Here is a 17,486-nt window from a genome sequence, read left to right on the forward strand (position 1 = left end):
GTTTATACATACATTTGATTTTACATATTTTTTGGTTTATATAGTATGTTTAAATTGATGTGAGGTTGTGTGCATATATTTCCATTGTTGAATGCCTTATATAGTATGTTATAAAGTCAATATGAACTATACATGAGAGTTTTGTTTAGCTGTTTACTGTGTGAATCATCAGATGAGTGATGTGTTGTGTGAAGGATCAAACACAAAATTAAAATATTGATTAATATGTTCACATTTTAGCTGAGAACATGCTGCTTTGGTCTTTCCACATCACCATCACTGGACCATTAATAGAGCATCTGACAATCAGTGATGTTGATTTTTTGTTTTTAAAGGTTTGATTGATTAAATTACAGAACATTTCCTGACACATTATTGATTAATCATTGAAGTCAATGTCAAAGTTATTAATCAAATATTGTGAGGATTTGCCGTTTTTCAGCTTTATATGACTACATTTTCATTTCTGGATTTTGGACACTTGTTAAGACAAAAATAAGCGATTTGAAAACTAGCTGAAAATTACTTTCACAATTTCCTGACATTTTATACCCTTAACTATTAATCAAATACAAAAAATGACAAGCAATCATCAGCTGTGTCTGTAAAGTCTGCTAAAAGACTATTTACTTGACTTTAAAAAAACCTAAACTTTTTATTAAGCTCAAAAGAGGAAACAATGAGGGAGACAGAATAGTTATCCACAATTATCTTTATCATCATCATCATCATCATCATCATCATCATCATCATCATCATGATTTTACGTCTCAGCAACACATAATGCAGGATAAAAACACTTTTTTTTTTAATAGAAGCAAAGCTCTGTTGAGGGAGCTGCAGGCGATTGGTCGTCGTGAGCCGAGGCATTAAGGAAAGTGAGGTAAGGAGAGGCCCAGAGCGTTACAGTGCAGAGTGTTGGACGTGTTGGGGCACAATGATTGCAAAAATAAAGACAGAATGACAGAAATGTGAGTGTTTGTTGGTTTTCTTTTTTTTACAATTAATTCTTGAAATGATGAAGGCACTTGCAGGGTAATAGAAAATGTAAACCATACTTTGGTGTTTCATTTGACTTCTTTAAGATTTCATTAAATTCTTCTTATAACTTTTTTTTTTCTTTTTTTACAAAATGATCCAAAACACTGACAAAAAGGAAGATCTTGGGTAGATAACAGAGAGAATAAATATGAAACCAAAAAAAAAAAAATCAAATAATCCAAACCTTTTCTAAAAACAGACAAAAGAAAAATCAGGTTTGGATTTAAACATAACACTATCTCTAAGTTTCTTTACTAAATAGAGTCAATGCTGATCCATACAAGGAACCATAAAGTGCATCTTTGGATGGATGGGAAAAACAACACTGAATGGAAATGCTATTGACTTTTTCAGCCCATAAATAATCATTCAACAGATATTGATTGGTTTGGATTACACTCAACAAATTGCTCCCGAATTTTAAACCGTCGACTGGACTGAAAACAAATAAAAACACAAAAGCAAAATAAAATCATACAACTAAAAAAAAAAAAGATATTAAGCATCAAAAAAAAAAACAAAAAAAAAAAACATTTAAAAAAATGATCCGGACTCTGTGCATGCGTTCTTCTTCCCGAAAAGGCAAAGCGTAAAACAACACAAAACAAAAAAAAGGCACATTTCAACACGCACGACACCTTCTCTTTCGTACTCTCTCTCTCTCTCTCTGTCTCTCTCTCTCTCTGTCTCACACTGTTTAAAAAATTATTTACCACCAATTATCATTATTATTATTATTATTTTTTGCTTTAAACATTATCGGAAACAAATACATTTTTAGCACCTTTGGCTCAAAACTGTTGACAAGAACCAAAGTGACAAACGCACACAAGGACAAAAAAAAAAAAAAAAAGGCAGCTGCAAAATAAATGAACTTACAGGTTCATTATTACCTCTGGACGTAAGTAAACAGACTTAAATCAGGTTATGGTCCGTGGAAAGACAGCGCCTCATTTCCCCCTCTTGTGTCGTCGACTTCAGTGTGGTTATGTTGAGCAGAAATCAACAGTCAAGTTTAAAGGCAGTACTACTAAGAAGAGTGTAGGACTGTGCAGGAGGGGGGGGGGGGTGAGGGAGACGCCCGCACCCCCCCCCCCCCCCCCAAACACGCAGCATATCTTAAAACACTTCCAGTAACAAGACATAAAGCTACAAGCAGGCAGGTTTGGCATGTGGCAACACGGGTCAACACAGCAAAATCTGTTCCTCGCTCTTCTTCTCCTCGTTTAATTTTTAGTGTGGATTTGAAATTATCCACATTGGACTACCAGGATCTCAGAAATTAGTGTATGTATTTATTTATGTGTGTGTGTTTTTTTATATATGTGTGTGTGTGCTGCCTGTTGCCTCTTTCTAACATGCCACGCTCCCGTTCTTTGGCTTTTTTTTCAAGGTGACGGCGGCTTGCGAGGGCCCAGTATTTTAACCCCTCATTGCTGCCTCATCTCCAGCTCTCCCACGCTGTCCCCAATCAGTCCGTCTTACTGCGGTTATTGTTGAGGGGGGTGTGGCCGTTCTGCACGTGGCCGTTTTTAGACCTTTCCCTCCGCTCGCGATCGTTGTCTTCGTCTTCGGACTCCGTTTCATCTTTGTCGCTCCGCTCGTCCTCAACGATGCCCTGTCAGGTAAGAAAAAAAAAACAACCAACAAAAAAAAAAAGTGAGTTTTTGTTGCTGTTGCCAGGGTGATACTCTTGACACCATTTGAAATCTGCGGCTCTTACGTTGCCGGGCAGGAACTTGATGACCATGCGCAAGATGAGGCCGGCCCAGAAGATGTGCAGACACAGCAGCACTATCATCAGCCCGTTGAAGAAGTAGAAACCGAAGAAGGGGGGGTAGAGGGTTAGGGGGTACACCCACGTTGTGTGCATGATCCTGCACAGGGGACAAAGGCACAACAGAGAGTCTAGTCAGAGCCACCTACACTCAACCATCAAAAGCCCATTGAGCAGGAGCCAGGGCTGTAGACAATGTGTCTCCTGTTGTTGTGTTTCCATTACAAAAAGTTTTCAGCTAATTTGTGATATTTCTGCAAAAACTAAATAATAAATCAGAGCTCCCATCATCTTACCTGCATGCTAAAATACTCAAGAGGATGTGACAAGATTATATAATTAAAGTTAAGCACCAGTCACTATGATAGATTTTGACATTTCACTGCTGCTTCCCACATACGATGACATCTGAGCTCTTGTATTGCATGAATTTGTCTCTTCTGATCAACATGTACCCAGCTGCTACAAACGCCCTCATGCTCTTTCCCTTTGTTCTGTCTTCGGGGCTTTCTGGTGGAGCGGAGGCATGTAGCTGTGATTGGCAGCGTAACACACTGTAACACGAGCGAGTGCTTTGTGTATAGTAGTAGTGGGAGCAGGAGAGGGTACTGCAGAGTTGAGATGTGTTTGATGTACTAACTTGTCTACCTCAGCTTAACATAATAATCTTTTTAGGATACTTTCCCCCCCAAAATTTCTGGCCTTTTTTTATTTTAGGTTTTTAATGCATAAATAACACCGAAGCCTTGTGAATAATGGCTGCTAAAAAAAATCCTAAATAAAATAATAATTACAGTAAGTCTGATTTTTTTTTTACCAGAAAGGAAGGATTATGAGACGGGTGACGATGAAAACGGCAGCAAACAGGACGAAGATGAAGTTGCAGGTTTTCCTCCAGCCTGCGTAGTTGAACATCTTGGCTGACTGCAATGACAGACGGGAGAGGTCACAGTGTAACATTTCCATGTGTTCCCCTCCAGAGGGCAGACAGTGAGCTGTGTGAGGACTGCCACGCTGTGACCTAAATATTACCATCGCTGAGCTAAACATTAATGATAAACGGCAGGAGGCTACACTGGAAAGAAAAGGAAGGACCTCTTGATACTTCAATGATATTTTCATGATCATGATACTGCTGTGCGATGGTGTGAAATCTTAAAAAGCCAGATTACCTGTTCTAGGTCTATTTCACAACTATTAACTTGGAAAGTATGTTTTCTTTTCCTTCTTTGTGTTATTACAACAAGTAATAACACGAAGAGTATAGTGGGTTTAGTTAATGGAGAAAAACTTTCACTCCTTCAAGTTGATCAGTGAAATCCCCCCACCCCCCCACCTTCATGTTAGCATGATGTCATACCTCCATTAGATAGTCTGAGGCATCATGCACCAACATGATCAAAGTCCCTCCCCGGATGTAGTTGACAAGCCAGGAGAAACAGAGGAGGAAGATGGTGGCTGCGTGGTGAATTATCTGCTCTTTGAAATCCTGGAGAGAGAGAGCAAGAGAGAGAGAGAGCAAGAAAAAAGAAAGAAAAGTGAGAGATGGTGTAAAAACAAAATGTACCAGTGATTGGTCACTTATTGATCAAGTTGCAGAGATCGGTCACTGATCAACAGTGTGTGTCTCAATTATGGTTTTTAATAAATGATTAACGCTCCACACGTAGCAGATTATACAGCTTTACAGTTATAAAAAGAAGCTAAATCCAAACACAAAGTAACTAAAGTTATAACACAAATCCTTTTAATAAGAAAAATCTATTTCAACACAATGGCTCTCAGGAAGAAAGCCCAGAGAACTATTGTTATGGATTTAAAGTTCTGTGCGGTACAGTTTTATAACCGCAGTTACAAAACACGTGTTGGCACTGAGGAACTGAGCAAGTAGCTGACAGGACTGAAGGTCTGCCAGCTTTCACAACAACTTTTAGAGCTGTTGATAAAACGGTCACTCTGGCTCTGTGTGTTGAGAGGGCCAGTCACACATTAACTCAAGAAACTCATCACTGATTGGAGAAATTTATTGTGCGACGCCTTCACCAAACTGAGAAAGTGGAAGGGACGAGAGGAACTGGTAATATCATTTACGGCGTTCTGAATGTGAGCAGCTCCACTCAACACAGTGCATACATTCAGGATATCTTAATGGAGAAATCAATATTCACAATATACACTATCAACCCAACTGATTCATTATTTGTGAATGATTTGGAAAAGTTGTTTGGGACCAAAGAACTAAATCTGTAAAAGCAAAAGAAAGTCCACATACTGTAGCTCCCGATATATATTTTTATAGTTTTAATGGGACACCATGAGTGACGTTACGAGCATCTCTCCCTTCTTCAGAATAAAACAAGAATGTGTAATCACCATCTTAAATCAGTCACATGATCTGTCAATCCTTTTCCATATTTAGGGGTGTACATACAAGTGTAAAAAAGATAATACAACATGCAATAATGTCTATGATAAAACAAAAGATAAAATTATATATGTGATAAATAAAAATAGAAAAAAACAAAACATATATGTACACCTGCTCCGATATTTGTATATTTCACTTACCTTGCGTTTGATGTCTGAGGCTACACTGAAAACCAGCGAGAGATAGAAGCCTAGTTCGATCATGTAGTACCAGTACTGACAAGGCAACAATGGCTGGAATAAAAAGAAGAAAGAGACGTATATATTTTAGAATGTGCTGCAAATAATTCAACCTCTTAGTCAGTTGAGAATGAGAAAATGATCAATATATACATTAGTAGAAATTGAGAGAATATTCAAATATGAGCCGGCATACCATTTTCGGGAAGTTTTCCCACATCAGCTTCATATCGTAAAACCATGGTTTCTGAGGTGAGACAAATATTCAATATTAATGAGGGTTTGAGTGTCCAACACAAGCACTACTGAGCACAAACATAACACAGAAACACTCAGAAGAAAACAATGTTTGTGGGCGGCATCCAAAAGAGTTTCAACTATGTATCAATCGACTGGCAGCTGAAAAAGATGTTTTCCAGTTATGAAGAGATTTCTCAAAATATGTTAAACTTATAGCATTAAAACAAGAGTGTGACGGAACACTTACATCAATAAGAGTCGCCAGGCCAGCAAAGAAAGCAAGAAGGTAAAAGGTAAATCTCCAACTGTAAGAGACAATGTACAATTATCTCAAAAAACATTTTTAATGAAGCAGAATTTCACACAACTCAAGAAAAACCATCAACATTGTTAGTGCCCTTATTCATGTACAGAAGAAGTCTGAAATACAAACTTTACTGGAATTTATCCCTAAAAAAAGAAACTTCTGGTCATATTCTGTTAGAGTCTGTTTTCCATATTTAGGGTCACACAGGTCTCTCTCTCCTTGAGACGGTGAAGGCAGTTGTCGGTGGTGTTTTGGGAAAAGCAGGAGTCATTTATTGACTTTGATAACGGTGACACAGCGTTGCTGTGGCAACCAAGGTCAGATGATAACACTGTCTGACTCCCTAAACCCGCAGATGGGTCACTGTGTTTCTTTGTTTGTAGAAAGACAAGCTAATAAGCTAATTCCATACACTAGATGTACTGAGTATGACCATTTATGGGCACAGAGTATTCCTGGCACTATCTGTGAAGGCGTAAGGACAATCCACGGAGGACAGTGTATCAGAATTGTGTATCTAAGGATAATATATGTTTGGATAATATTTAATTCTTCTTAGCCAAACTTCACTAAACATTAAGACATCCTGTGCTCCGGAGCACTGTACTGTCTCCACTGATGAGTTAACCATTGAAAAACTAATTCTCCATGACACATTCAGTGTGAAAACATGGAGCAGGTTTCTGGTTGAACAGTTGGTATGTATCCTCCCATTAAATGAGAAATGTGTGGTAACAGTTTTTGGGAAGTGCTCACTCTCATGATGATGAAACAGTCATAAGTGCACCATGAAGACTTTTATTTTTCCCCTTTTTCAGAACGTAAAATAAGAGCTGCGACAACAGGATAAAACAGCTATGAAGACCCAACATCATCATCATCTTCATCCCACCACACACACTTTCTCATTCAATTGATTAGGAAGGTGTACTTTATGTATACAAATACAGACCATATGCAGGTAACACAACACCATATTTAATTCATTTGTGGTTCTTTATCTTCCACAGTAAAGAGTGACTGTGTGAACGGTAAACGGTGTGCTTGTGAACGTTCGTAGTAATCTTGCTTTTGTGAGAAGATACATGGTGACACAGCTATTAAGGAGGTGTAATAAGTGGTGCAACAGGATTATCTCATCACTTTACTGTGACAGTATAAAACTGTGACATTGGATGAATAAGCAGCATATTGACAAATGTTACCAGGATCACGTGATTACATCTCTGGGTTTATAGATATGAGTTCTTTCTCCAAATGAGACTAATCAGCATGTGTTTCTGCTTCTGTTTGTCTCACAGTACTCATGTAGTCGAGTATTGTTTGATGAAAGTTTAGGTTGAGACTGACATTTTATCTTCATGCTCTCAAGATATTTTAATTCTGCATCATTTTACATTTTACATATTACACATGATGCAGTGTTTTCTTCAGATTTAGCTTAGATTAAAAATTCGTAGCAAACCAATTTAACACATATTTTTACTGATTTTTATTCCCCATCTATTCCCATATTTTATTAATTGTCTCACGGTGCAGCCTGGTGGAGTTTATGTGCCTGCTACAAAACTAATTGTGAAGAAAAAGCTGCCTGATATGAGTGCAGCAAAAGATCAACATTAGTGAAGTTACAAGGTTGTGTAGCAGTAGCATCGTATTAGCATTTCAATGGTTAAGTTTTCAAGTATTAAACTAACTAATAATCTATCTAATGGATGAAACAGCTAGTGAAAAGATTTGACCCTCATTCACCAGTTAATACACACTCACACAACGATGGCAGCCAACTATGATAACAGGTGGTGTATTTGTAGTTTAGTCTCTTACCCCAGAACACTTTTGACATGTGAACTGAAGTAACCGAGGATTGAACTGCGTTGTAGTATTTTGACCCTACTAAACTAGCCTGCATGTCTAAAATATTTACATTTATTACTCATTGTTCTTATCTGCTTCCTTGTTTCGTGCACCGCTGGAACGAGCTGCAGCGAATGTCCTCTCTGGAGATCAATAGTCTTATCTTTATACATTATTAAGTACGGTAGACTTAAAGAAGTGCTTTTAATTTGCTCTATTAGGAAACAGTACTAAGGTGCAACATGTTGAAGGTTTGCTGCAGCAGCAGGTCTCTACTCTGTAAGACTTGCCCTTTTAAATAATCTGGAATTTGCATAAAAAAAAAATCCCTTTGCAAATCCTTTGAACTCAAAATACACCAAATTAAGATGCCATCACTTTCCTTGTGACTGTGTTTCTGATAATAATGGAAAAAAAACCTTTTGTCTAAATATCCTTTATGATTCAAAGCAGGGAGATTAGTATTTAGGGGTGTATGGACTTTGTGCTGTAGATTAATAGCTACCTGGCTTCCCGAAACTTCTTGAGCTTGCTGGGTCGCTCCTGGTTTCTCCGCCGTCTGAACCACCTCTGAACCTGTCGCACCGAACAGCCCGTCTGCTTACTTAACCTCTCTATGGAGCTCTGAATAACAAAACACGGGACAAGGAAGAGCAGAGTCAACGCCGTCTTTAACGTCTGGAGTCCTGAAATACCTCAATTACAAACATCTTAGTCGTGTTACTGCAGAGGGGATGAGCGTCAAGTACGAAGCTGTGCTCGTTTCTTAAAGCGTGCGGAGTGATTACCTGTGAGGGGTGCTTTGATGTGCTGGAGAAATGGGACTCCAGGATGGGATTTGGAGGTGCTTGAACACGCTGCTTGTCACTCACTCCCAGTAGAGAGGCCAGAGGCTTCGCTACCGTCCTGAAAAACAGAGAGTAAACACACTCCATCACTCATCTTTATCATATTTCTCAGATAGAAACATGCAAACAGGGACCGGCAGAGAGACTGATTATTAGTCAAATGACACACAAATGATACAAACAATGACTCGCCTCTCAAATATCTGTCTGATGACCAGAAAGCAGATGGCGATTGGGAAGGTAGCCCAGAGGTCCTGAGGTTTAGGGAAGACTATGCCATCATGGTCTTTCAGGTCATTCCAGCCGTGGCCTTCGGGAAACCAGAGCCAGTCCGCCCATAAAAGCTCAGACAGCCGAGACAGCATCCTAAAGGATTAAAGAGAGAGAGAGAGAGAGGGGAAAAAAGGGGGATTTTGTGAGTATTTTATATCTTGCAGAAGGAAATTAAGAAGAAAAAAAAAAAAACAGCAATCTCCATTCAGATTGTCCGTCAGATAAATATAGCAGCTCTCTCAGCCGTGACAATATCCTAAGAGGAAGGAGAAGAAACAAGAGAAGGCTGAGAGGAGGAGGAATGAGTATTGATTGGAGGTGATTAATCTCACTGGGCATCTGAAACAGGCATCGTGTGTCTGGGTACTTCCTGTTCTAGATGAAGCCAAGATCTGTTGTCTAAACACAATGCAGCCAGAAAACCAGCTAGGATTCATCTCAGGCACTTATTTTTAGTCCTTGAGATTTTTTTTTTTTTTTTTTTTTTTGTACAGCTGGATGACAGATGTAATTTAACAGTTTCTTTGAAAAAAATGCAATTTAGCAGTTTTATAAACATCTGTTAACATGTATCTGAATTAAGCAACGTGAATTTCACAATCAGAGTCAATCATGTGCTGATTTCTCACCGCTCACCGTCTGTTAGTCATTTCCACTATAGCCTCTATTATAAATAAGTGATGAAACTTTATCGAACTAATCAAACAATTAAACAACAATTCTGCTGTGATAAGTCACTGACATAAAAAATAAGCTGACATGTGATAAAGGCTGAGGTTAACCTACTTCTGGTTTGCACCTTGTCCTAACTTAGAGAATGACTAATCTAAGGATCGTTAACACAGTCAGCAATGCTTTATACACATGTTGAACTTTTGACCTGTTTTAATAGCTTTGGGTAATGATTAGATGATTAATCAGAGGACAGAAAAATAACTATTGTGATCATTTATGAAGCGTTTGGAGGTAAAGAAAGTTTTAAGATTAAATGAGAAATTCTCTGATTAGAGCTTTCTTTAGTTCTCTATGATCATAATTTGAATATTTTTGTGATCTGTTGGTCAGGGAGGAATAAAACAACATTTTAGCATAGCTGGGAAACAGTGATTGTAGTTTGGGGTATTTCAGAATTCATTTAAAGAGGATCCCTACAAACAAGTGTTGGATTAATGTTTAGTTTTCTTCACAATTTATTTTCATTTCAACTACAGCAACCATTAAAACATCAAATGTTCAGCTCTTTAAAAACATTTAATACAATTTATATTGACACTTTTTCCATTTCTTTTTTTAAATAATAAAATGTATAATTGAAAATCAATGGGAGGAATGTTTTAAAATTAATATTACATACACTATAAGTATTAATACTTTATGGACAGCTGCCACATATGGAAATGCTTACCATATTAAAACATGGTACCTATAGCGCCACCATGTGGTCATTTATTACATGTTTTATTGTTGACTAATAATTCGTTAACCCTGAAAGCTGCAGTTGGTAACTTTGAGGAGAGAGAGGACTTAGCATCAAATTTGAAGACTTTCAGATCCCTCGCCTCCAAAGTCCCTCCCCCAGAGGAGGCTGACCATGTATGTGCACGCGATCGGTAATACATGAACTACACTCCACACAGCTAGATATAAAACGCTTTACAGTGACTTTCACATGGCTATACCTTACCTAGAAACTCGGAGATATGAGCTTGACCGAGCTGAGGAGGAAGGGGGAGGGGCCTGTGAGGAGGAAGGGGGAGGGGCCTGTGTGTGTGAGCAGTGATTGACAGCTCTCAGACACAATCCTGGCTCTGATTGGTTCTTTTTGTCCAGTCGCGGTGGATTCTGGCAATTTGCAGTAGGAGCAGTAGGTGGGGCTAAATGAGCCTATATATATATATATTTTTTTTAGGGATTACTAGTTTTATGTAAAGCTGTCTTTACATAGTGACAGTCTGAGCAAATATGACAAAAAGTTACTTTTATAAGACTACAACTACAGCTTTAAGTCAAACCAATATTTGCACGGTGTGTTTCACATGTTTTTGCTTCTGTTGGCGCATATTTATTCTAATCTTCACCAAAGTTGGTACAAAACATATTTAGATGACTTAAAACTAAAGTTTTGAGTTTGTTTTTGGTATATCACTCATCGTTTGTCTGTAAGTGTTCTGGTATTATAACCATATTTTTGAACAGTCCATAACTCTTCAATACTAATTTGGATTGCAGCCAGATTTGGGAATATCGTTAATAACATTTAATACAATTCTACCCAGTAGGGGGCGCTACCGTAATATTATAAAATTATACTTATTTTTTGTCTTAAATTAAATATAACTTATGACATACTGAATCATGGCACAAATAGCTCCACTTTATGGTTATTCACTCTTCTGACTCTGTGTCCACCTTTAAATCCCACCTGAAAACGCACACTCTGTCTCACACTGACTATGTAGTCACATTCATACTTATTATACTAACTTCCCCATCAGTGTTAGTAGTAGTAGTAGTAGTAGTAGTAGTAGTAAAACACCACTATAGTACTTATAACTTGTACAGATAGGGATATTTAACAAGTTAATTACGATACGATTTCACTTTATTATCCATTTCTACCAGACCAGTTAAAGCTAACAGGTTTGGGATTGTTTAGTCAATTTTAGGATCTCACTTTTTGACAGTGAGAAATTATACTGGGCATTTCTCACAACTTTCATTTCATAGACAAAACAACGTAATTAAACTGTTAATGAAAATAACTCTTAGTACAATCCCTTAAAAAGACAACAACACATTGAATGTTCTCAGCTATAAATTGTGCATCCTTACTTAACGTCACATAACCTCACTGCTGACTACAAAAGGTGTTTGACACAAGACACCAGGTTTACTGTTTTGTTATCAGAGTGCAGAGACAGTAACAGGATCTGATGTCAAACAGCCCTGAGGCGGGACCGGCGTGGAGACACTTACTCATCTGTAGACTCACTGGATTACTCAGATCGGTGGATTTCGTGATAGAGCCCAATCATAACAAGACAACTGCACCTTTGTTTCTACAACAACAAGGACGGGAAAGTAGGACTCATGTTAAAGTATGAGCATCTGTCTTAAGATGTTTAAGAACAGGGGGGAAAATCTGAATAGTTTTTAAGTGAGTAAATGAGTGAGCCTGACCAAAAGCAAACTAAAGCTGAGGGGCTTCACTGAGAGCAGCTAGTCACACACCTCCTAACAACTATGTTAATAAAGACTTTGGGTGTGGACTTTAACCTAATAAGCCTGCATTGAATTCACAATAACTCCTACAGGCGGCACTTTGTTAGCAAAGGTTGTTCGCTTCAACAGGACCGCTGTGTGTGTGTGCTGAGTTTCAAGGACAAATCATCTCCAACGCGGCAATGCAGAAGTCCCGTCTGTTAAAACTTTATTAAAAATTGACAGCAGAGGAGAGGATGACATGAGTTTTTTTTTTTAAAGTTTAAAAAGGAGTCAAACTTTTACCACACCTGTGAAGAAACAGGAGAAAAAGTGACTGAGCTCTCTGTGTGGAGTCTGTTGAGATATGTTAATGAGTGCAGGTTTGCATTCAGTCCTGGGCCAATTATAGGATTTGGGTGAACACACACACACACACACACACACACACACACACACACACACACACACACACACACACACACACACACACACACACAGTTTGTCTATCTAACAGGGGGAACTGGAAAACAACCTTGGGGCTACAGAAGCTAACAGGCGTACATCCCCCATAAATGCAAAATAGATATTCAGCCTGAAATAATCTGATTGAGAGGGAAGTCGACGAGGTTGAAATCCCAAAGTAGAAGCATTAGAAGCAACCGAGAGCTAAAAGTGAGCTTGTTTCATGCAGTGAAGGATCTCCAGATGTTAATGTATGACAGCTCTAAAGCACGTGCTGTGTTTTAGAGCAGAGGGACTTTAACAGTGTGGTGTCCGCTCCCGCTGGTGAATGACTTTCTTTAAAAGGAAAAAAAAGAAAAAAAGAAGGGGTTTACAGCTTTTCTTTGGCCAATGAACGGGTTTGGCACCAACGGCTCAGCAGGTGCAATCACTGCGAACTAAAATAAACCTGAATTTCATTTTGTAGCCAAGCCGTGTTGACACATCACCACAGGAACAAAAGTTTAACTAACAAGTGAGACTGGGCCAGCACAATGTGATCACAGCTTAGGCTTTTAGAATATTTTTGGTTTAAATAAAAAAAATTATATTCCCAAATGTTTTTAGTTTTATTTAATACCAAAAACTACAAACGTCTGCCAACTGTATTTTTGAAGCTATCACTAAAAAGATGCCGCCTGGATTAACTAGTTTGTCAAATCATCCACCATCTGTTCTGGTTCTGCCTTGAATTTTATGTGTAGTTTGCACTTTTGTTTTACCTCATCAGGACAGCTTTTGGAAAGACTTATGGCATTAAAAATACCAAATGATTTGGTATCCAAGAAACAAGGGGTGGTGTTTTTCCACTGGGTGCACCAGAAAATTAACTTCCATCACTTTTTTTTGTATTTTCATTCACATCTTTTCTGTAAGCTCAGCAACATTCTTGCACTGGAGAGACAGTTTCTCTCCTCGCTGCTGTCTGAGTAGTTACAGTTTGCTATTGTTTCTAACAGCTCTTACATCATGAGCTGCCAGCACTATGAATGGCTTCATCCTCTTCTGGACTCTTTCCCCCTCTGTGAGTGAAAGCCATCTTTTTCCTCCAGGGTGTGTGTGTGTGTGTGTGTGTGTGAGAGTGTGTGTAAGTGTCAGTGTACGTGTCATCCATCATCTTCACATCTAAAAGTTGTCTCCACTGATCCATATTCTTCATCTTTGTTTTATTTATGTACTCTGCACCTATGATAACTTCTTAACCCAGTTAAAAATGACACTGTCCTAGAGAGACAGAAGATTAACTGGCACCTATTTTGATCATTCGAATAATCATTTTAGTAACTCTAATGTTTTGAAGCCTTTCTTCATCATACATAATAGTTCACTGTATATCTTTGGATTTTGGACTGTTGTACTGAAAAAAAAAAGATATCTAAAGACGACACCCTGGGCACTACGAAACTATAACATGCATTTAACAGTATTTTCAGATATTCAATAGATTAATCAAGAAAATAATCATCAGATTAATCAATGATGAAAATAATGGGTAGTTGCACGCTCACTCCTTGATTGGAGTTAGACTGGAGCAGCCACAGGGAGGATTTGTGAAAGTCTTATGAGATTTGTACACCACCCTTAACCTCAATGCTAACTTTCAATTTAACCAAACCCTATTCCTAACCTAAAGCCCATGACTAACTGCACCCGCAAGAGTTCATTCCTCTGGCTAATACAGTGTAGCATTTACCCTACTCCTTCCATGAAATTAAAGGCCTAAGAAAGAGAGAAATAATCGACATTTGTGCAGCAGGTCAAGATATCCTGACTTTTAGTGTGTAGTATGGGTCAAGCTCTAAGAACACTGGATCCTACACTACCTATAATGTAACTCAATAGCATATATGTCATTCATTCCCTCTTTGACTGAACTTCATGTGTAAAAAATCATTGCAATGCCTCTTAACCCTTACATACTGTTTATATTCAGGCTTTTCTCAGTATCCCCTCTTAATTAGTATCTATACATCATTTCATGTATAATTTTGTGTATCAGATGCACCAAAACATTTTTAGAAAGTTGTAAAATATTTCAATTTTTTTAAATATTCTGGGTCACATGAAGGCAAGTTCTCTCAAATGTAAAAAGTGGGTAAAATTAGACCCTGAACAGTATGTAAGGGTTAAAAGGGCATTTTTGTGATGTTTTTGTCAACTCAATGGAGGTTGCTCTTGTGTGTTGTATTGTTAAATTATTGTTTGGGTATGAAAATAAGATTGATTTCCATACAGGAGGACACATGAATAATCCATATCTAATAATCTAAAACTGCTACAAGGCACCAAGAGCTTCTCAGTCTTATGTGAAGCCTGTAGTTTCATTTTCAAGTGCAGGATTACTCATCACACTGCTACTTTTTAAACGTGTGCCAGTCACTGCTCTCTACGCTGTTTGCGTAAAACTCTCGCAGGGAGTGGCTGAGTGCGTACACATGGCGCAAGCGGGGAGTCTCCCGGACATAGCGGAACAGACGGACCGACTCACTGAGATGGAGCTTCAAACAAGTTCCCCCCCAACACCAAACTACCTCATGTAGACGGTGTATTATCATTATCACACATGACACCTTTAATAGTTTACCAATCGCCCTTTTTAAGTTCAATAACAGGAGCTATAACTTTGCTATGCCACATCTCAGTTTACGTTAGAAAACTTTTTTGCGGATTTATAATTTGCAACATAAACGGCGTTAAAGTTAAAGCCCCCCCCCTCCCCCAAGCAAAAACAACTTCTGTATCTCCTCAGATGTGGTTATGTGGTGTGTAGCTAAGACTTGAACGTTTTTAATGACCTTGTTCTTATCGCGGTGTCGCTGAACAAACACCACCGACAAGCAAAAGGCCCGTTAAAGAAACTAACGTTCAACTTTAACGTCAACGTCTTCTAACGGCGAGACGCTTTCAGTTGGAGAGTCAGCGAAGTTTTGATGTGTTAAAACTTCACATAAATCCTCCAGGGAGCCTGACTCTGACATTTATATCTAAAAATAGCAGCCTAATGTGTGTGTGTGTGCGTGCCAATGTGGGGAACTATGATTTGAAGCTTTGAGAGGAGCCCGCATCGAGATTTCTTTTTTTTTTTAAATACACTTTAACGTCTAACTGTCGTCCATCATGTTACGTTCACTTACCTCTGTTCACTTTAAGCAGGCGGTTAATGTTAATGTTAAAATGTGCAGCTGCTCTTCTTTTTCTTCTTCCTCGGTTCCTGTTGCAAAGCTGAGGGGATTTCATGTAGATCTCGCCATCAAAAGACACTCCAACTTGTAGATCGTTACAGTGTGAGAGCTCCAATCCGCCTTTTCTTCTCTCTCTCTCTCTCTCGCTCTCTCTAGTTGGGACTCAGGTTCGCCACATTGTCTGGAGTGGAGGAAAAAAAAAAGTGTGTCGCACTTTATCTCCACCAAATTCTGTCTCTGTCTTGAGTGGTGGCTATTTCAAGCTGCCCCAAAGTGGAAAAATATGTTTACTTTTTTCACTTTTTCGTCTGGTGAAAGTGGGCTGTGTGGGCCTCGGTTTGTCACCGAGCTGTTCAATTGGCTGAATATAGTGGATATTATGGTAGTGTGTTAAAACAAGGCCGGGGGCGGGGGGCGGGACGCAGGCTATTTAAAGTGACGCCAGCCTCTATTTTTTATGAGGTGTGGTTAATGCCACCAGGCAGAGACAGACGAGGAGAGCTACACTGGGAAAACTGGGATACAAATATGCAACGTTCATGTTGTACAATACAGTGAATATTGTGCTAATAATTTATCAAGTTTTCAAAAATTCACACAGGAAGTTGGTGTTTGCAAACCACGGATGTATTATAAATAAAATAATAAATAGTGCCCATTCAGTCCTATAAGAATTGCTCGACTGTCCCATTTACCAAAAAAGTTTCTAGCTTCTAGGTTAGTAAAGTTGAGTTACATGACTTGTGCTGGCTTATTACCTCAGTTTAAAGTCAAAACTATCTTCCCCCTGCTTCAACAGTTATTTTTAAATCATTGCTCATCTAAACATCTTTTTGATACTCCTCACAGTACTATTTGATAGCAATCCGGCCGTTAGTGTTAACATGTCAAAGTGAAGTTTTTACCCTGCTTCATTCATACAAATTTGACCACTGGACCTTTTTTCCAGCTCATGTTAATGCACCCCAAATAGCCCACATACAGCCAATACAGACATTAGCTGTAAACTGTGACTGAGCTCACAACTCACCAGAAACTCCAGTTCTCGCTCCTTCTTTTCATATTTTGTTCATATTGTACAATATAGTGAGTATTGTGCTAATAATATTCTCATGTTTTCAAAAATGCACACAGGAACTTGGTGTTTAGGATCCATGGATGTATAAAGAGAACTGGAGCATCAGAGGCAGTAGCTCAGTGGCACCATGGATGTATTATAAATAATAATATGGTGTCTATTCAGTCCTATAAGAATTGCTCAGCTATCCCATACACCAAAAAAACATTTCTAGCTTCCAGGTTACTTCTGCATTATTTGGCCCCCTGAATATGCACAGTAGTATTTCCCCCACAGGAGTTGTGCTATGGTGGTTTTCACATCTTAAAATATGGTGCATTGCATTGTGGGATTGTTAGCAGAAAGTAGTAGGCTATGGGCAATACTTTTTTTTTCTAAGGTAGAATATTTGAGGGCAAAATATTGTTGATATATTTACACAGTCAGTATTTGGACACTCAAATAAAATGGTGGAAGGTAAATGTAGTGCACTATATCGTAAATAGGGAGTGACTTCAGACCCAGTCTTTGTTTGCAGTTCAAGGTGTCCTGTCAACAGTTTTACACATGTCTCCTTGACAATGGTGGTCTA

General features: G+C 38.5%; 1 protein-coding gene across 1 annotated transcript; it reads right to left on the minus strand.

Annotated features, from left to right (window-relative positions):
* Positions 1 to 976: 976 nt before the first annotated feature.
* Positions 977 to 16,207, minus strand: cers2a (ceramide synthase 2a). The gene is made up of 11 exons (XM_053334371.1): positions 15,790 to 16,207; positions 8,870 to 9,043; positions 8,618 to 8,735; positions 8,335 to 8,453; positions 5,913 to 5,970; positions 5,622 to 5,672; positions 5,387 to 5,479; positions 4,179 to 4,307; positions 3,636 to 3,742; positions 2,765 to 2,918; positions 977 to 2,659 (listed from the first exon to the last, which is right to left on the minus strand). Exons 2-11 carry the CDS (start codon positions 9,040 to 9,042, stop codon positions 2,513 to 2,515), a joined length of 1,149 nt encoding a protein of 382 aa, XP_053190346.1. The 5' UTR covers position 9,043; positions 15,790 to 16,207; the 3' UTR covers positions 977 to 2,512.
* Positions 16,208 to 17,486: the final 1,279 nt, after the last annotated feature.

Source organism: Scomber japonicus, chromosome 15 (genome assembly GCF_027409825.1).
Source record: "Scomber japonicus isolate fScoJap1 chromosome 15, fScoJap1.pri, whole genome shotgun sequence".
In the NCBI taxonomy this organism is placed as follows: Eukaryota; Metazoa; Chordata; class Actinopteri; order Scombriformes; family Scombridae; genus Scomber; species Scomber japonicus.

Coding starts and splice junctions, on each gene's coding strand:
- cers2a (XM_053334371.1), bottom strand. CDS start 9,042: ATGCTGTCTCGGCTGTCTGAGCTTTTATGGGCGGACTGGCTCTGGTTT. Junction 3,743..4,178: donor CCTCAGACTATCTAATGGAG/GTATGACATCAT, acceptor CTGTCATTGCAG/TCAGCCAAGATGTTCAACTA. Junction 2,919..3,635: donor CTCATAATCCTTCCTTTCTG/GTAAAAAAAAAA, acceptor TCCCCTGTGCAG/GATCATGCACACAACGTGGG.